The 21,797-nt window shown below is 35.3% G+C and overlaps 2 protein-coding genes across 2 annotated transcripts; one reads left to right on the top strand and one right to left on the bottom strand.

Annotated features, from left to right (window-relative positions):
- Positions 1-5,658: 5,658 nt before the first annotated feature.
- LOC125651420 (uncharacterized) lies at positions 5,659-7,018 on the bottom strand. The gene is made up of 2 exons (XM_048879997.2): positions 6,871-7,018; positions 5,659-6,600 (listed from the first exon to the last, which is right to left on the bottom strand). Exons 1-2 carry the CDS (start codon positions 6,922-6,924, stop codon positions 6,118-6,120), a joined length of 537 nt encoding a protein of 178 aa, XP_048735954.1. The 5' UTR covers positions 6,925-7,018; the 3' UTR covers positions 5,659-6,117.
- A 1,876-nt stretch (positions 7,019-8,894) lies between these two features.
- On the top strand, positions 8,895-10,201 carry LOC130054912 (5-hydroxytryptamine receptor 1F-like). The gene has a single exon (XM_056166012.1). It carries the CDS (start codon positions 8,895-8,897, stop codon positions 10,029-10,031), a length of 1,137 nt encoding a protein of 378 aa, XP_056021987.1. The 3' UTR covers positions 10,032-10,201.
- Positions 10,202-21,797: the final 11,596 nt, after the last annotated feature.

Raw genomic sequence — 21,797 nt, 5'->3', positions numbered from 1 at the left:
GGCATTCTGACGTCATTTTCACAATCATGTAAATTAGACTGATAATCATTTTGGCGCTGCGATGTCAATCGATAGTAATGAACTGCATGTTGATTTCTGTTTTAATGTCTTTATCAAGAGCATTGCATTGGAGTGTCCATGTCATCATGATAAAACAATTATGTTTTCGTTCACATCACGAATCATCGAGCGATACGAGGTCCTGCAACAAATTGTATTCTCAGCTACACAGTTTAGACTGACGTCACAAAACATCCCAGTCATTTTCTATGAATACATTAAAACATTAGTCGTAAATCGCAAAAGAAATTCTTAAAATTACACGCGTGTTGGGATAACAAGTTCTTGATGCACAGTTTAATCATCTTATTATGGGCCCGCAAGAGCCTGTCCAATATAGTTGAAGTATTTTACAGTCTTCGGATCGGACAATGCACTTCCTTTCCGTTTTGATCGGTAGAAAATGCATAATGTGAAAATACTTAATTATTGATTGAAATTATGTTCAACGTAAGGGAGATAATTTGCTGGTGATCTAATTTACATACGACTTATCAGTTTTACAAGATTTTCAATCTTTAAAAAAAATTGCAATGTAATAAATTTTATTCATTGCAACTATCAAAGACGTTTCTGTAATTCAATAAATAACAGAAATGATCTTATAATTCTTCTTGCGAATTTTCGACAATTCAAACGTTCTTTGCTATATTTTGTTTCTTCCTGTGTGAAAAATAAATATCATTTTATTAAACACACGGAATATCTGCTTTTCACCATTTTCATAAGGTTAAAAAGAAACAATACTATTTTTAGTACAAATACGATATCTACTTCAATGTCATACTGGAAAAAGTTGTGTACAGTAGTTTCTATCAAATGTTTTTCTCCCGTGGGGATACGAGTTAGAGTAGGTCTTCAGTACCCCTTGCTTATCGTAAGGTGCGGACCTTCGGATGAGACCGCAAAAACCAAGGTCCCGTGTCACAGCAGGTATGACACGATAAGATCCCTCCCTGATCATTGGTCATAAGCGCCGAACATAGGTCTAGATTTTGCAGCCATTCACCTGCAATGGTGACGTCTCCATGTGAGTGAAAGATTCTCGAGAGGGACGTTAAACAATTTCCAATCGATCAATCGGGTGTTTTTATTAAAAAAAAAAAAAAAAAAAAAAAAAAAATCTATTTTTTATGAGATTTACCATTACATTTTAGAAAAGTTTGATTATGTGATCATTTTTAAAAAAATGATATAAATACTTTAAGCAAAGGATACATGTATTTCAATTTACTATATAAGGTTGTTTCTAAAGACGGCAAGCTTTGTTAAATAAAAACTATATTGATTTGAGAAGTCGCATTCGTTGCTGCGGGATAAATGGCTGTTACCGCGGATGTGTTCTAATAAAGAATGGCGTTTGTTGTATCTTATTTAATTATTTTACAAAACTTTATATATTATTTATTTTTTATTACCACAGACAAAACATAATTCATGGTATAATACGTAAAACTGATTTACCAGTGTATGTGATCCACTTACTATCGCGAGATTCATCAAATGACGTCTAAGTTTATATTTAGCAATGACGTCATGATACAAGATCTAATGAACAATGTTCAATTATTAAATTTCTATCATAGTAATCTAAAAGTTTTACTTATAGATTTTTAAAGACCTTTTCTGACAAAGAATATATCCTTATTATTTGAAATGGGAAAAATAGATATACCAGCCTCGTGATCTCTCCGGGCCCACATTTTACTGATGTGAGCTATTAAGTAGAAGAAAAACACTACTAAAATATGAACATTAAAATAAGAAATAAGTGTGGTCCGCACAGTATCACCATCGTAATTTTTTGTATGTGAAATGCTTACACATAGATCTTTTGCGTGTGAAAATTTTAAAGTGGTGATATTATGCGGACCTATTCAAATATCTTCAGAAGTCGTTAAATTTCATGATATTTTCCGGAAATTTGTGTTACGTACGTATTTTGACCATGTCAATGTAGTAGAAATGTGACACATTTTCAAAGTTTCGTTTTATTTTTGAGACAAGTGTATCTCCGTCAGTATTTTGCAATGTAGAAGTTTGATTCAACATGTATTTCATTTTTTAATAATTCAGGGGTCCAAATATGTTACCAAACGAACTTATTTCTTTGTAAAGTATTGGGGATAATGATTTCACGATTTAAGAAAACCGGCTTGGCAAAGTAAACTTTTTTGCACTTTAACCCCAACTTCCAGTTTTTTGTGAAATCAGTGGTATAGGCTTAGTAAACACATTTTATTTTTCAAATTTGGATACAGATGTAAAGCGTTAAACATACTTTAGAGGTACAAGAATATTTATCACATGACTTTACGGAAACTGCCGAGAACAGAAATTTTCCGCATCACGGAAAAGATTGAAATCAAAGAAATTACTTTTGGTTGGGCTAAGTGTATTGATTGATCGGACAAACGTGCATTGAGAATAGCCTGCTGTTATTTTTAGTCGAGGCTTTATATCGATCGATCGAGCAAACTTTAATCGTGTATAGCTTGCCGTTGACTTACTGCGAATCAAGTTAAAGCAATACCAGCTGTTACGGACGGTATTTTTCAACTATCCAAGTATGCACCAATTAACACTCATCAGTATAACTAATATAGTCATCAAGATCTGATGAAAACATCAGCAAAATAAACAAGGGATATAGCTGGAGAGCATACCTACAATGAGCGTTCCGTATAAACCGCCATAACCTCGTCCTATACTCTGACATGGGAACGATGATCGCCGAACATACATGTAATAGCATTGATGAGACCGAGATCATACAAAGATGAAAACTGTGACATGACATTTGTTTGTTTTAGAATATCCATATCGTGTCATGAATTTATTTAAGTTTTCTAAGTGTAAGAAAGTAATAATTACGCAAATGTGTCACAGATGAAATTCTGGTAATGAATTTGCAATAAGATTGACATATTGAATAGTTTACAAATCTAACACCTGTGCAATGCCTCTTTTTCCGCTTTTTCCGAACTGGTGACCTTCAAGGTCAATGCACATCGGAGTTTACGAACAGAAATTACTGTCAGGAAGACAATAACTCATGAATCGACATTTTCTGCTGATTTTACGGGTTTATTGTGTCAGATCCACTCTTGATTCACCGAGATTATAATTATGTATTCAATCACAAATATCTTAAATATTCATTGTTTCAGATTCACTCTGATTCTAAGAAGTTATATACGTCCAATCTCAAGTATGTTATTCCATTTGTTCTTTAAATTTTTTCAATTTATTTACCGTCAGTTACAGCTTGTATTGCTTTGAAACCTTAAGGCTAGCAGCATTATTGACCGACAGCGCCAGAGTAAATGACTCATTTCCCTTAGTTTGGTCATCTCCGCATTTGATCGAAACTCCTCTAAATTTCACAAGTCTTCGTGTTGTAATTTTTGCGCGATTTTAAAAGAAGAAATTCTTCGTAACACCTCAGTTTCTTTCTCCGAGAAGTTCTTTAGTTAACACTCGCAAATAATTTTTAGTTAGTTCTTACACTCCCCCAAAACCTTTTCGGTTCATAAATTAGGTGCTTGCACCAATGTTTCTTGTTTTGGTTGATACACGGATCAGATGTAAGAGATCAACATTCAGAGAGAGAGGAACATAAGAAATTGTTATCATATTATTCTATTTCGTTGCTTGTATATTCTAATATGTTGACGGCGATACCATCTGGGCGAGCTCAGCTGCATATACATGTAAATGAGAGTATCCATGATTTTCCCCCGCAATTTCAAATACATCTATGTAGCCTTGCTTTGTCTCGGTATGATAAAAAAAAAATTGCATGTGAAGATTTATTCACCCAAGAAAGTCGTATTCCTTGAGGGAATATGATTTTCTTGGATGAATAGATCTTCATATCCCTCTCACTATCATGCAATAAATGTATAATAGTCTAAAAGAAAAGTAAATAATATAGGAGTATTGGTGAATATAAGTGCAAGTTAGGTGTAAGAAATTAATGAGCTTTTGAGCAAATTTTCACACTCAACGAGTGCCAAAATTCGCCACTGTAGGACCAATAACTCCAATATTACATAGTTTATAATTTGTAAGAAATAAAATGTTCCTAAGTTTTAGATAGCTTTTTTATGCAATATCAGAGTCATTAATGCTCGCAAACTTTTCGTGAAATAATAGGATCCGCGAAAAAAACCCGCTAAGCTTACTGCACTCTAGCTGTGAACACATATGGTGAATCAGATATCGTTATGTAAACTCTGGGTAGCTGGTTTCGATTCAGTATCATATTGCGACGCCGATGATGTACTCTGAGCAGTGATGAGTTGTAAGGAAGAAAATCTTCTGTCATTTAAAATATGAATTTCATTTTTGAAAAATACATGAGGGGATGAACTGCAACACATCACACGCATACTTTTCGAGCTTAGTTAAAGCTTTGATACCACTCACTGCTATCAATCTAAGAATCGATAATCATGTGGTTATTTGGTGGATAGGAATTTTTCTTCTTTTGGAATCCTTGAGTACATTACATAGATTTAAATTCTCTTTAGATATAATAAATCATTGAATCATGTAAAATACCAACAGCTAATTACATTGTTTTACACGGATAACGATGTCAAATACTTAAAAAACATTTTTCAATAGAGAATTCTCTTGACTTTGAACACTTCGATGAGATGATTGGTTTTCTTATCCTACTGAAAAACAAACTTTTTACACCTCAAAGCAGTATTACGACTATATCAAATCTATATCATCTAAGTCATATTTAAGGTTATGTATATCTCTAACGAAAATGAAATTGGTTTTAATGTAATTTACAACATGCCTGGATCCTCTATCTATTGCAAAGCTTTTATTTGGACTTTAGTATTTTTGTCATAACGTTTCATTTTCATTATCCATCCACGATGGTATTTAAACAACTGTTGATATAAAGAAATGAATATATATATACTCTAGAAGTCTGTTTTATTAATGAGACTTTGGAAATCACATATTCTACATACCAATGAGTTAGGGGTCGTTTTCATACATTTCTATTTATCGTGCATGGTTTCCAAAACCACGTGTTGAATTCATATGAAGTTACTTCTACAGTTTTCAGATTTTGATTTCGACTTTAACTACTATAACTCTCTCTCTCTCTTTTCGACTTTAACTACTCTCTCTCTCTCTCTCTCTCTCTCTCTCTCTCTCTCTCTCTCTCTCTTGTTTTCCCATGCCGTAAACATTAATTTCTTGTCAACCTTTCATGAAAGCTGCGAATTGTACATTTGAAATTCTTGATCTTTCGTGCTTTGGTATCAGCCGAACACGATTGAATCATTAACACGTTTCTGGATCGATTACCCATCCGAACATGAATGAATCATTAACATGTACTGGATCGATTACCCATCTTGACATGAATGAATCATTAACATGTACTGGATCGATCAACCATCCGAACATGAATGAATCATTAACATGTACTGGATCGATTACCCCTCCGGACATGAATGAATCATTAACATGTACTGGATCGATTACCCATCCGAACATGAATGAATCATCAACATGTACTGGATCGATTACCCATTATATAATACGTGAAAGAACATGGACAATGAATTTGTAGAACAATTTAATCACTTTCACACATGACTTTATTTCAAACTTAACAAATTCAACAAACATTATAAAGTTACACACGTTTAAAGTTTGATTTAAAAAAGAATTACATTACTATTAATACATTATTATCATTGCATTGCTATTTTTGTCATTTATAGATATAGTGATTTTCTAATTAATCAATGATTTAGAGACGTTTTGCGAAAAAAAGCAAAAAAACAATACAAAGAATGTCTTATTCTAAAATAAAGAAAATTGCATTAAATACATGGCGAATGAAAAATTACTCTAGTTGTGTCTCAAAATACCTTTGAACGCTTCAAATATGGCGTATTTCACATTTTATGGTGATCTAAAATATAATTACCGCTTGTTAGAAATGCTTATTTATAATTACGATGTTGATTATGCTTTCATGAAAATCCTAGCAACATTCTCCGTTGAATTCCGCCTTCAGAACATCCACCCATTAAGAGCTTCCGACTTGGCTGGTGCGATAGACGCCCTGCCTGCGTTAGATGGTGGGGCCGCCCTGGAAGATGGGTTCCATTTATCGCCCTGATTCAATTCCGGTGTTTCTGAGGATGGAGTTTCTGCGAGATAAAATTCGTTTTCTGTGTCTGTGATAGAAAGCGGGGTGGATCCACGACGGGCGTAGTTGTAATCGGACCCCGAACTTTGCGGACTTACTCTACCCTTTGATCCTCGCCTGGAATCGTAATAATCATCAGAAACATCCGACGGCGCACGCTCAAAAGCGATGTCTTGGCCTTTACTTTGGATGTACTTCCAGATTGCGAAGCCAACGCCTGTGAGAAGCAGTGGACCCATTGCTCCAATTGACGCCGCCATGATTTCTGATGTAGTGTCAAAAACACCTTCCTCATTAAATGTACAGTTGCACCCTGATTGTGTCGCTTCGCATGATGACGTTGACTGAAATAAAGATTTTTTTTAAAAATCTTTGAAGACAGGGCAGGGTTGATGAAATGAATCTTTCAAAAGTTTCCTTTACGTATATAATTAAAATAAATCTAATATCCATGTAAGCATAACTGTTCATGTAGTATAACATAATATTATTTCGTTTTCTAACAAATCCAGATACATAATATATACCTTTAAAAATAAAAATGAAATAACTTCATGAAAATGAAATAGATATATCATGTGCAAAACATCCGAAATATTTTCGTAAATACAAACCTTTGTTTGTTCAATAGAAATAAACAAAACTGCTATATACACGAAAAATGTCATGCTTTTGCAATCGCAATTCTCTGGAAATAAACCAATTCGCAAGGTGTGTCTTCACGTCAAATCTGTTGATATTACAAGAAATAAATCTATTATCTCCGCTAGAAATTGATTGGGGTTCGCATTACACACAAGTCAAGTGTTGTCAGGATTAAATAGATTCGAAGTTTTGAAAAATATCAATTTGAATTCAAGGTATTGTTTGCGAAGTGTTTATATGCGTTCATAGTAGAAAGACGATTTTATGTCGTCCTGGATGAAAATCCGGCTTTTGGTAAGTCTAGTGTTTGGTCGAACATTATCACCAATAAAGATTTAAAATATTATGTTACATGTTTATTTCCCTCACCTATACGCTATCATTGTTATTAAACTGACAAGGACCACATTGAATAGTACGTCACATAATGTTATTCAATCCATTAGTTAGTCGACAAATTGGGCTCTAAATTGAGAACATCTTTCTATATTTTAGAGGTAAAAAGAGCTGGACTGTATCCCAAGACGAATTTAGATATTAATCCAGGATTGACAAGACTTAAAATTTAATCTATGATGTTGAAAAAAATTAACATCTTCATGTGTGCATATTTCATATTTACATTTCCAATGGATTTTTTTCTTTCAATATCTTTACCAACTCTAATGAAAACAATCTCCTCATGAATTCAATGCAAATGTGAACAATGTGCGTATGAAGTTTGATAAATATACTACGTCTATTTTAATGACTGGGAATCTCGAAAGAAATGAACATATTTCTTTTTTTTTAAATACCCGATGGCGACGCTCCACACAGACATATTTTTCATGAAGTGCCAACGCGCTTCATGAAGTGTTCTGGCGTAAAGCGCCGCAGCTCATGCCTCTATGTATTTTCAAAAATGAAATTTAAATCTTAAATTCATCCAGACAACTTATTGTTTACTTAATGTGTATTGGTTACATACCTATTTTGCGCCGAAGTTTTATTTTCTCAAAAGTATCACTGTGGGCAAAATATCTGCATTGAAATTAAACTTGCCTTAACATTTATATAAAATGGAACATGAAAACCATTTTTTTTTAGAAAGCGTAACAATTTTTCTCAGACAAAAACTGTGAGAACAATTATGAGCGAATTTTAAGCTGTGTACTTTACGTGTAAACTTTTAGAAATGATCTAACTGGAACCCAGGGTTACATGTACTACCCATGCTGTAGTACCTTAAATATAGAGGTGTACCATGACATGCATTTACAAGATATGGCGTTGCTTTTGAAAATATCGCAGCAGTCTTGTAACAGAGGGGTCCCGAGTCCGATTCCCGTTTAACATAGATAGTGACTGTTCCTTTGCCAATAAAGAACCCTCACTCCCATGACCTTGAGCGCCTTATATAGGTCAAAATTTGACACACTTCACCTAAAAGCTGGTAACGTGTTTTTTTAATGAGTGAGTGAAAAATTCTCGAATGGGAAGTTAAACAACACACGCGGCTTTAGGGGATTGAAACGGTCCCAATCCTCAATGTAAAAGCACATCAGTTTGTACTCAAGGAATATTCAACTTCATAGATAATAGGAATCTTTTGATATCAGAAATTGCATATATTAAATCTGAGCCGTCTAAGGCACCAAAGTATAGCAGATGTTCATTTGGATTATCAAATGGATTGACGTCAGCTTTTATCAAGCGAGTTTTCAATATGCACTATCTCCGATATTACAAACGCATCATTCAGATCTCTTATCGTGACAATATGCTGAAAAATGCATTAATAAAGACGGTTGGAACAACCATAATAACTGTTTGTTCTACCAACCTGGCTACTAGAAACATAACTATGCCGATAGGACAAGTAACTCTTGAAACAATTCATTTGTAGGTGACATATTTTCCATGAAATAACCCAGTCATTCTTGCAAATTGATGAATGCAATAAAAGAGGAGGAGAAGTCGTGATACGGGTCTTTGGATTTTACCATCGAAGATGGAATGCAAAAATACAACCAATGCAACTCTAGGATTTGAGAGACAATTGCTATTGTGGATGTGGAATTATCACATTGCTGCTTATAACATTGCTGCCATGATATTTTCTGGACTAATAATGTTTGTTGGTGTGATCGGAAATGGTTTTGTAGTGTATGCATATGGCATGAAATTTAAGCGAACAACAGCCAACACTTATATTCTCTGGCTGGCTATTTTTGATCTTGCCTGCTGTTGTCTCAGCATTCCCTTTGAGATATATGTGATAGGAAACCCGGTGCTGTTCGACAATGATATACTCTGTCGAGTCTTCAGAAGTGTTTCAATGCTGACATACGCTTGTGAGGGATTAATGTTGATGTGCATTGCTTTAGACAGATACCAAAAAATATGCTCGCCCATACCGTATTCAAACGCCAATCCAAAAATAAGAGTGTTGATTCTCATAACCACTGCAATTGTCATTTCCTGGACGTCAGCATGCATTTATGGTAAAAGCACAGTTAAAAATAATTGCATACCCGGACTTGTAGGCAGCACATGCGCAATAGCAGATGATGTCCAATTTTCCATGTTTGTAGGCCTTTTTTACGGATTTCTTTTAACCGTGTTCGTGACTTCATTCTGCATTATGTTTTTCTTATACTTAAGAGTCTTTAAGCGAATTTGGCAGTGGAAACGTTCTCAGATACAAAATACAAACATACCTCGAATTGATAGCGGAGATTCACTTAGTTCTCAGGGAACCTGCACGCGAGACAGCCTAACAATATACGAAGTCAGGAGGTCTTCATCTCTGTTTTCAATTTCTCGAGACTGTGATCACGTGATGCTGAACGAGATTCAATGGAGCAGTCATTCGAAACTTCATCGGAAAGCTCAACTGACCAAAACCACCGTCATTCTTTCTGCAGTGACGCTGTCGTTTCTTTTTAGTTACCTCCCTTATCTTCTTAGTCAGATACTTCTGAAAAGCTCAGTTGTAAATATTGAAGATCTTTCACCTACAAGCAGGGCGTTTTATGAAGTTCTGGTGAAGACATATTGTATAAACAATGCAACAAATCCAATAATTTATCTCATCTATAATAAGCAGTTCAGACTGACTGTCAAAGAACTATTTATAAAGCCATGATGACTTTAATATGCAAAGAGAAGTTGATAAATACGGAATTCAAATATTGACTTTAAATGCATGTGTGTCGATTTTTATCACGTTTTCCCATTTAGAGAAAAATAACTAATAATGAATGTTGTGATCATTTATTTTCATAAGTTATTGTGTGGACTATGAAATATTGTATTTTCAAACATCACGTTTAAGTAGACGAATAAATACTATTAAAGACAAAATGTTACCTGCATTGATTAATATTTTACAGAACTATGATATTTAATATATATAGTGGAATTCTTAAAAGCTACGATTATATCAAATATGAATTAATGTGGTGTGTTTCAACTATTGAATATAGTTTCATTTTATCACCAACTCAAAAGAGAGTGACCCACAACCTCCAGCTTTAAGAGAAACTACACATTTTCCAGCGAATTTGTTTCAAAATGAAATATATATAACTCGCACTCTGTTATTTTACAAGTTCCAAAGCCTTTTGATTTCAATTTTCCTTCTTTCGATCCATACCCCTATACATAACAGTTAAAACTGAACCTGCCAAGATTATATTTACTTGCAAAAACATGAAAAAAGAATGTTTTAGTAATTTCAAAAAAGCTTGATATTTGACGCATTCAGACCTGCTTTGAAGATAAAAGTATTCAAGTCGGATGAATGGATGCGTAAATCTAGACAAGATAATTCTACCAAAAATACAACATTTTGATTGTTAATAAAACTTTATGCACTACTTATTAAGTGTACTTTTTCATCATAAACTGATAAAGAAAATGTGTGCTTCACAATTACAACAATAGAAATTAGATATTAATTCTTGTCAAATTGAAAGATATGTGTATACGGCAGCGCTGAAATAAAAATATTTCCCAACAGAAAGAGAATACCATTGGTGTACTGTTATGTAGTTCGTGTGGTCTACCCTTGGATAGTTCTTCAAATTGATGTCCGAGGCATCAACAGAACAACATTGAAAGAAAAATGTCCATACCTGTGATGAAAATACAATGGGTAACTTTTCTATATACAAACTGTAGAGGATACATTGATCTGGAAGTCCAAAGAGTTATTCTGTATGATTAACTGCACTATTCCAGAACTAACAACATTCGAAGAACTCAAGAAAGACGATTGATCGGCATGCTGTGACAAAAATGAATCCATCGCCATTATGAATTGGAGGTTTCTTCGTAAGGAAAGTTCAGGCATATTGATGTAACAATTAACAATAGCAGCAACTTGATCATAATTGGGAAAGAATTGTTTTCAAAATGTTTTGGATATCAGACGTATGTACGAATATAACATGTAAAAATATTTACAACCTCAGGCTTACCCTGACGTTCACTCGTGTTCATCATAAAAAAAAATGTTTGAACAATAGTAACTGTTCCAAAAGAAAAGACAATTAAACTGTCACATGTTACATATCTCTTTACATAAACACTGAAAAAAACACCGGTATGTTTCAGCGTATCAGTTGTCTTTTTCTTCTGCCGTTTGGTTTACACTTTTCAACTTTACACCGATGTTGGACCGACCGATCCAACATGGTAATGTTGGGTTTCTTTCACGCTCTTTACTGTAATGTTGGACTGGTCGATCTAACATCCGTTTCCTGTTTAACGCGTTCTGTTTCAAGTCCATGGTTTTAGAGGGATCCCTGTTGATGTGATTTGATGAAAAAACATTTTTATTGATAGATTCCATGAAATAAGATTAATTCATTGTTTTTGTTAGATTGAATGAATTACATTGAAAGCACCATCTAGGCTTGATTGAAATGAAGAGTGCAATTGACAAAATCAAACTTACGTTTTGGAACAGATAATGCCGGGATAGCAAAACACTTAAAACGGTTGATATAATCCGTCAACATCAAACTAAATACTTGAAATATTTTTCAAAATAGATCTGGCATACCCTATAATTTCACCTATTTCATCAGCAAAAACATGAAAACCTAGTCCGTTTCGGAAACTGTCATGATGTCACAGTGACCTAATTTGTAGCTGTATAGGTGAATGATCTGCTGTATATTTCTGGCCGTAGTAGAATAGAAATAAAGTTCTTGTTTTCGTGAACGATGCAGGATAACGTCCTGTCTGGAAATGTTGTTTGAAATATAAAAGCTTCCGCTAACACCTCGGCTTCCGCTAACACCCCGGCTTCCGCTCACACCTCGGCTTCCGTTAACACTCCGGCTTCCGCTAACACCTCGGCTTCCGCTAACACCTCGGCTTTTATATTTCAAACAAATTTCTCAACCTCGGAGGTAATCCTGCAATATACACTAAAACGTGATCTTTATTTCCTAAAAATATGTAGACCTAACATGGGCGATAATAAAATCGTAAACATCATTCTGGGGTCAAAGCATCATATCATGGTACCGAAGGAAGGGGAGGAAAATCAAGAATATCTGTTTGCCTGATGAAAGGCGAAGATAACATACAGTGATCAATCTCATAACTCCTATAAGGTTACAAAATAGAAAGTTGGGCAAACACAGACCCATGGATATACTAGAGGTGGGATCAGGTGCCTAGGAGGAGTAAGCATCCCCTATCGACCGGCCACACCCGCTGTGAGTCCTATATCTTGATCAGGTAAACGGAGTAATCCATAGTCAACATTAGTGTGCCAGGAATGAAGTAACAATCGGCATGGAACAAGTCATACAGCATTTTTACCTAATGATAGGTTGTATTGGCAAACTAGATCATTACAATGACCATACAATTTGTAAAATGCTGACTTTAAACGAGACTGTTGAAACCCCTGCACCATCAACTTGTTTGTCATTAACTTGCTTTGATTTGCAAACAGACCATACGTAGAACAAGCTCTTGCCTATCGAATCAGTTGAGAGATATAAACACCATAAGCAGGTGATAATGGAATATTGCTACATAAATATGGGAAGTTAACGATGGAGGAGCTGAAATCATCCCCTTTGTCATAAAGTTGTTAGTTTGCCGTTAATATCTACTTTCAATAAGATATCTAAGTATGAAGCAGAAGTGGACGACTCTGTAGTGTCTTTTATTTCGTTTTCGCAGGGATATATCGAATCGACATATGTTAATAGATAAAACGTCCTTGATATACATGTATCTAAATGTCAAATTGAAAGCCACAGCAAGAGATTTTTTCATCCCACGTAGAAGTTTCTGAATAAATTCTGCTTCGCATGGATATAAAAACAGGTCAGCTAACAAAGGAGCACAATTCGTGCTCATGGGAATTCCAACAGACTGTTGGAAGACCTGATTACATATGTACCAAAGATCACGAAGATATTGTCAGTGAGGAACTGTAGCATATTTTTTATTTCAACTTCAGAATACTTGTGCGTGGAATCAGAGTTGTGTTTAACAAAGTAATTGTTTGGATGACTGATCACTACATAGAAATATTTCCGTTTTCCATTTTTGCTGAAGAAGCAACTGTCTATGATTGATTGATTGATTGAATATTGTTTAACGTCCCGCTCGAGAATATTTCACTCATATGGAGACGTCACCACTGCCGGTGAAGGGCTGCAAAATTTAGGCCTATGCTCGACGCTTATGGCCATTGAGCAGGGAGGGATCTTTATTGTGCCACACCTGCTGTGACACGGGACCTCGGTTTTTGCGATCTTATCCGAAGGACCGCCCTATTTAGTCGCCTCTTATGACAAGCAAGGGGTACTGAGGACCTATTCTAACCCGGATTCGTGAGGAATGGTTGTGTAAAGTGTTGAAAATTCATAGGTTTTGATGTTCTTGATCTGAGAAAAGTTTTGTGATTTCAAAGTTCTTTAAGAATTTTTGTAGAATCCACCACCACTTCTGGCATATGTAGTCGCACAGTAAGTTTATTGATTGATTGATTGTATCTTGCTTAACCTCTCGCTCGAGAATTTTTCACTCATATGGAGACGTCACCAAGACCGGTGAATGGCTTCAAATTTAGGCCTATGTTCGGCGCTTATGATCATTAAGCAGTGAGGGTTCTTTAGCGTGCCACACCTACTATGACACGGGTCATCCGTTTTAAGGCCATCTCCGAGGACCCGTGACATTCACACCTCATGCCGAGCGTTTGGCGATGGAACTGTCACTACCTGTTTTAACGACTTAGGTCTATCGCGGCCGGGATATGAACCCCGGCCTTCGGCATGCGGGGCGAACGCTCTCAGTAAGTTTGAAGTTTTTCCTTCACAGCTGTTAATATTTTCGTGAGGAGCAAAGATAGGGGCTTGGTAGAGCACTTACTGGATCCAGCGATGTATCTTTGTTTGTATGGGTTTTTATGTAGTTTAGGAATCCAGTATAGGTACGGTAACTCATTCATTCGACCCACCGACAGGAATACCAAATGTGCCTAAAACTGAAGCATGGTTTTGAAGAATGTCATCTTTTGGAAGGGCAGTTGGAGTATAAGTACGATTACCAAAAGTGGAGTTAATGCCAAGTTCGTTTAAAATACAGTTGTAATAATGAACCTTACAAACAAAGACAATGTTGTTACAAGCTTTGTCAGCTGGAACCAAAATATATTCCTCATGTAACCTATCTAATTCTTTTTTCACTTTTGGTTTACTAAACACAGAAGGATAGTTGGAACGTACTTTTGTTAAATATGTTTAATGCGGGATTTTAATATTCCTCTTATACTTTTAATCCATTCTGACAATGTATCAAGTTCTTCTTTTTCATATTTAGCCCGTCGTCTGGGATAATCTTTGACAGAATTCATAATAGAGATGAAGTTATGTCGGCAATTGAATGACCGAGGTTCTCTGTCTCTTTTAGAATATGGGATTTTTTCATTCATTCAATATTTTATTCCTCTTTGCAGAGAGTATATCAAATATATATATTATATTAGGGATGAATCATACAACATATGTACAAATATGAAAATGTGAGAACAAAGAAGAAGAAAAAACTACCATTACATAATTAAATGTAAATGAATAAAAAAGAAAGGAAATGTGATATAAAAGGAACTTATTGTATACTAACTTTTAGTTGAAATTCATATGCACCTTTTGTATATAGCAAAAACTTTAATTAAATAATTCCCACATATAAGTAGTAACTTTTTTTCCTTCTGTTCTGACAGTGGATAAATTGGGGCTTTACCTAACATATATGTATATAAATCTTCTTCATCAAGGGCACAGAATTCTGCACAGACACACAGATCAAGGTTTGTAATATCGTCCCAAAATTGTTCTCTGTTTGAGGAAAAGTTGGGACAACTGCAGGCAATGTGTTTAAACATATCATTATATTGGGAGTTACAAAGTTGGCATGTATATATGTTTCTCATGGGAGGTATTGTCCAGAGTTTAACTAAGGTTTTAATAATTTTGGTTTCTTGTGTCGACCATATGATTTTCCAAATTCTTGGCAACCCCTTTCCATCATGTAACTGTATAAATCGCGTAAAGTCTGAGTCAAGATATGTTCGTTTATTCCATTCACAATCTTCGTAAAGAGAAATAGAGGATTTTACAGTGTGTTTTTTCAGGTATATTTGTTTGGGAAGGCACCAGATTCCAAGTAAGATGCAAGGTATTGCGTCAAGGAGTACTTATCCAGAATGACTAGAATGTCTTTAATGAATCCGTGCGTGGTTTCCCATGGGTTACACAAAAATGTAAAGAGTCTGAAGAGAAGTATTTGTTTCGCCAGCACATTGTGAGAGAAATTGCACAGTTTTCCTAAAAACAACAGTTTCCTTTTATCAATTCCAGATATGATAGGTCTGAGACCTAATAAGCTTTCACACATATCGGACCGTGTTGATAGATTTAAGCTTTGAATATCTTTAACGATAAAATGTTGAAGTCGACGCAACATCTGAAGATCCTGGGTTTTAAGATCATTCCAAATTTCACATCCATATAATGTAGAAGGTAGGACTACCTTTTTATAAAGATTCACAAGAGTAACTGGATTGGAATTTTCTAAAGATAAGTGTTTTATGGAGTAATAAGATCGTCTGCCTTTGTCACATGCCTCCTTTGTCCTGGTTAGAGATTTGAAATGAGAGTTTTGAATGATCCCAAGGTGATTGTAGTCACTCTTTACAGGAATGATTTCATCGCCCACTAACCATTGATTTGAGACGACATTGTGAGATTTACCGAATACTATAATACATGATTTTTTAGCGTTGAAAGAGAATCTCCATCTACAAGAATAAGTGTATGCTACATCCAACATATTCTGGAGTGAGTGCGGAGTTGACGATAAACAGGCAATATCTCGCAGAGGTCGATGACTCTATATTATGAATTCCGAAGTTTTTATTGATGTGACCAAGTTCGTTAAGTAAGTCATTGATATAAACTGTGTATAAAATCCAGATAAGACACCGCCTTGCCGTATTCCTTGTTCAACCGGGAACCAGTCTGATTGTTGGTAATTTACAATTACAGCACTTTTGGTATCGATATGGCAGTCGTCTATCAATGTCCATAATTTTCCCTTGATACCTATTTCGTTAACTTTACAAAGCAATCCTTTTCTCCATACTGTATCAAAGGCTATTCGGCTGTCTAGAAAACATGCATATACACGTGATCCGTTTTCAATGTGATGTAAGATTGTTTCTTGAAGGTTAAATGCAGCTGTGATAGTACTTAAACCTTTATGAAAACCTTGTTGTTGAGGACTCGGGTATTTCTCTTTGAATGTTACGTTCATAATCCTTGTGTAGATGATTTTTTCAAAAACTTTGAATATAGTAGACAATAATGAAATGGGTCGGTAGCTGTCAGGAGAAGTTTTTTGTTTGTTTCCACCCTTGAAAATTGGTACTATAAAACCTTGTTTCCATCCAGAGGGGATTTTACCTAGTTTTATTATGCTGTTGAATAATACACATAAATATTTTGATAATACACATTTTCCATGAATCAAATGTTCCGATTGAATTTTGTCGGGCCCAGGGGCTTTTTTTTTAAATTTTAATAGTGTTATAGAATCAACTACTTCCTTTTCTGTAATATATCCACCTGGAAGATCGGCAGAATTTTGATTTTCTTGTATTTTGATGCGATTGTATTGTCGAATGGTATTGTTGTAAAATTGATTGTCATACATTTCATTTTGTCCGGGCTCGTACACAGTTGAGAAGTATTCAGCAAAAACTGAAGCGACACTTTCAGGTGTATTTCCTACTCTTTCGGCAAACTGTATTTCTGGATATAACTTTGTTTGACGTGGTTTTTGTCGACGAATTTATTTCCAAAACAATCGAATGTCGATTCCTGCAGCGTTGTCGATATCTTCGTACGTTTTTCGAATAAAGTCCTGGGAGGCGCTTTCTTGACATCGTCGGAAATGGCGTTTTGCATGTTTATACAACCTGTACTCAGCATACGATATGTGCTGCATACCCCGAGGTCTTCCTTCTTTTACCCATTTGACTCTAAGTTCCATTTCGTTCTTATGAGATTCTTTACTGAGGTATTCCAATAAGGTTTGGTATGAGGATTATATGAACACATGGGAATAGTTAGTTTGGCACTTTTTATCACAGCGTTAACAATTTCTGTTGAATATGTATTTATATCATTTACAGACGACATGTTGTTCTCATCGAGCAGTATATGGTTTAAGTCTTTTTTCAGCTGGTTACAGTACTTGGATCTTTGTATCTGTGCATATTCTGTGCCACGCAGGCCATTTAGATGTGTTTGGTAATAATGTGTGTGGGTTTTCCAAAACTTCAATCTTAACTATTATAGGTAAGTGGTCTGAGGTGCTAGATATTATACCTTCTTCTATAATTGCATAATCTAAAATACGATTTTGTAGGGATTCACTAACAAATATATAATCTAACATGGTTTTACAAGGTACAAATGTATAAACATCTTGACATTGGTTTTTCTTACTACTAGTAACATCACAATACATGTTGTTTTTCCTGACAAAATTTGTAAGTTCAGCTGATTTATAAATATTTGTCCTGTCAGCATCTTTTTGTAGTATGCTTCCATTCATGTCACCAGCAAAAATTACATGACCATGATTTGAGTAATTAGTGAATAATCCGTTAAGTATATTCAACACTTCTCTATATTGATCAACATTGTTTTCAGACGGTAAATACACACCAAAAACATATAATGGAACATGATTTGGAGTTTTTAAACAGATACCAACAACTCTGTTGGAGTTAGTGTAAACTGAAGATGTGTAAAATTCTAAGGAATTTTTGTATAATATTGCTACACCTCCTTTGCCTATTTCATCATTTTTGTCCGATTTTTCAAATTTTGCTGCACTTATATAATTCTTATCAATACAACCAAAGAATTTAGAACATTATTCGGGTAACTTGTATTCTGAGATTACAGCAATATCACAGTCAGATAAACGTAAAAGATTTGTCAAAGATACACTAGAGGACATAATTCCTCTGACATTCCAATTCAAAACTGTAAGTAATACCGAGCGAAGCTCGGACGGGCCGAAGGCCCGTCCGCGAAGCAAGGCTCTAAAGGTAACACGTATGTAAAAGAAAAAAGTCAAAATCAGCAAAAGAAAAAGAGATAATCTCTATATACGTTCACTGAAATTTTCGTGATCCATATGGGCGCCGCCATTTATTTTTTCATTACCTGCTTCAACAGTTATTCGTGTTTTATTTTGAATGCCAATAATAGAAGACTCTAACGTGCAATTCGTAATTTAAACACTCATTTTGTTCAAAGTGAATAGTATAATTATCATTGTAACAGGTTTTAGCAAATAAATACATATAAAACCGTAATACGACTAAATAGATGGACGAGTTCATGAGTTTCTTTGAATAAGAGTATACGATAAAATTACGGTTACTTTTTTACCATTTTGAATTTATTGGTTAATTTTGTTTAGTTTTAACAGCCTTTTTCATTGCATACGGAATGTATTATTGTTGTTTATAATTATTTGCTTTGAAAAAGAGAAAAAAGTCGAGGCTAAATGTGACGTCACAATGCACAGTTTACGTCGCCTTGCGTTTTATTTCCCGCGTTCAATGAATAGGCGGATCATGTAAAACTGTTGTCCCCATATAAACTCCTTTAATATTGAGATGTTACTGGGTGTTTAGGGCAAGGAAATTTCATTCAAAATATATATTTTTAAATGAATCATAATCTACCGTACTTAACGGAATTATGATTACCACTCGGGACACGGAGTTACGTACATGCTTCGCTCGGTCCAACGGTCACACCGTATACATATTATATATATATATGTACTATAGTGATACACAACATTATGTATTGTCTAAGATTGTTCATTGTGAAGAGTATCTTTATAATCGTTTTGGCGACTTCGTTGTCTCTCATGTGCATTGATCCATGGACGGCATTTGACTCCGTGAGGCCAGAATGATCGCGCACATAATGTTTCACGGTTTTCTTCGGGAACGTGGATTTTCGCAGACAAACAGTCCTGATTATAGCGAGCGAAGCTCGCGTCGCGACGAGCTCGCTCCAATGATTACACATATGAGTCACGTGATTTGCTCTTTATCAGTTGAAAAAAGTTGAGTATCACCCATAATGCTTCTGGAAAAATGTCGCCGTCACTGCGGTATACTTCATTGACAATCCCGTATTTAAATTAATTAGATTGTTTAGAAAGTACCATAAACGTTTTGAAATTCCAGACTAGATTTCTCATAGCTTCAAACGTTTTGTGAATGCTTGGTTTGAAAGAAGAAGAAAATTGCTACTAATATGACGTCACGATGAAACTGTTTACATCCACCGCATGATATTTCCCGCGTTAAATAAAGAGGCGGATAAAATGTCTATAAGTCGTTGCAAGATGTTTTAAATGGGCTTCGCTCGTCTCAACGGTCACACCGTACAACATATTATTTGGACTGGAATAAGGATAGATACGTCACATGGATATTACTGTCTCTTACATAGTTAATAATGCCATCCCGAGTAGCGTCACAGTCTATGCCCATGAGGTAAAATTGAGCGTTCCTCCGTCTATGATGCGTTATTCCGAGAAATACGTCTCGTTTTTGATTTGGATCATGGGCTTGATTTAGACCAGATTCTTTTGCTACAAACGAGTTGGGCTTCCGGGAAATATGCACAGGGATGGGAATGTTGTTTTTTGGGTGGCTACTGTCTGTCAGTGCTGGACAGGAACTACTAGTATCACTTAATTTTACATTTGACTGATGTTTTGGCGCATTATGATTTTCATCAGTAACTTCTTTCTGTACTTTGCATTTATCTGGACATTCTTGTGTGTTTCGCGTGGAATTCTCTGTTGTACCGTTATCTGGTACCGTGCCTTGTGAATGATCACTGGACCGCGAAGTGCTTTCACTGATCTGAAATCGACTATCTGGGGCCCTCGGTGGGGTAACGACAGCAGCATATGACTTTGACATCTTTATATCAGACAATTGTTTCTGTAGACTTTGACAAAGTTTGGACAATCTAGATATTTCATTGCCGATTTTTTGAGATTTGGCTTGTTCCTCAGTAAAGTCAAGACCTTCAACACAATTCAGGCGTGCCTTAGTGGTTTTACGAAAAGTTTCACATGATGTGGCATGGACTTCGATGTCACTTTTCATTTTATCAACTTCCGCAATTAATGAAGAATTCTTAGATTTGAGATCTGTTATAGTTTTTTTCATGTTTTTAATAATTTTGTCTGTGCCTGATGCGCTGACTTCAAGTTCATGCATACGTTCTACAAGTGTTTGCGTTATCTAGTGTTGATCTATGGTAAATGCGCTAGACTTGATATTTCAGAAATATCTTGTTTTTTGTCAAAAACATCTGATAGATGCGAATTGTCACCATTACAGAACATATAAAGAGCAAAACAGTCCTTTGCGTATCTTACTGAGCTTGGGTTGGCTTTAGTGGTTCTACGCTGTATGAGGTTTCCCTTAGGACACCCTTCAATGGCTTTAGCCCTGCTACAAAGAAATGTCCTATATTCTATCATAAGCTGTTCGTTATTGGACGTTAACTGCAACAGTTTTTCAATAGATGGTTTTCATATGACGTATTTTGACCCCGAGTTATTCCCCTTGGCCGCCATCTTGTAGGTCAAACTGGTGGATTTTCCTCTTTGGGCAACCAATTTCAAACATGTAAGGCAGAAATATATGGGGGGAAATCTTTGCAATATTGCAATTATGAAGTAAAAGATGCATTAACAAATGTATATTAATAAGAAAAACAGTTTATCTTCACCTCAGTGACCAGAATAACAAGGCTGATTTTGGTTGAATAATGAAGAAATCCGGGCATGTTAACCTACAATATGGCGGCCAATGGGAAATAACTCTTGCTTAATCGTTTCGATGGAAAACCATCTATATACATTTCCTTTGGAAGGTTTTGTAGAACATTGTCAAACGACTCAAAATCATATGTACAATTTGTCAGCACAGTATTGGGAAATGTCTCTTCAACCAAATTGTGTTCAGGTTGGTTTTCGCTCACTGGATTGTTTGTCAGAACATGGACTATTTCAGAGTTTTGTGGACTATATGCACATTGCATTGTATCTTCCTCGTTCAAAACACTATCTATAGTATTGCTAAGATTACTTACAGAGTCTTTAGTGGAACACATATTCCGTAAAATCGTATAACTTTTCTCAGTCAATCCGTTACGTCCACCATCATCGAACACCATTATATATATATATATATATATATTGTTTAAGAATATTTCACTCATATGGAGACGTCACCACTGCCGGTGAAGGGCTG

The sequence above is a fragment of the Ostrea edulis genome, chromosome 5 (genome assembly GCF_947568905.1).
Source record: "Ostrea edulis chromosome 5, xbOstEdul1.1, whole genome shotgun sequence".
NCBI classification, from domain to species: domain Eukaryota; kingdom Metazoa; phylum Mollusca; class Bivalvia; order Ostreida; family Ostreidae; genus Ostrea; species Ostrea edulis.
Note: the sequence above shows the minus strand (reverse complement) of the source record. Positions and strands in the feature narration are given on the sequence as shown.

Bases quoted from the DNA above. Each gene is read 5' to 3' on its own strand.
- LOC125651420 (XM_048879997.2), bottom strand. From the start codon at position 6,924: ATGACATTTTTCGTGTATATAGCAGTTTTGTTTATTTCTATTGAACAA. The intron at 6,601-6,870 runs GTTTGTATTTAC...TCTTTATTTCAG, and splicing joins TTTCTATTGAACAAACAAAG to TCAACGTCATCATGCGAAGC.
- LOC130054912 (XM_056166012.1), top strand. From the start codon at position 8,895: ATGGAATGCAAAAATACAACCAATGCAACTCTAGGATTTGAGAGACAA.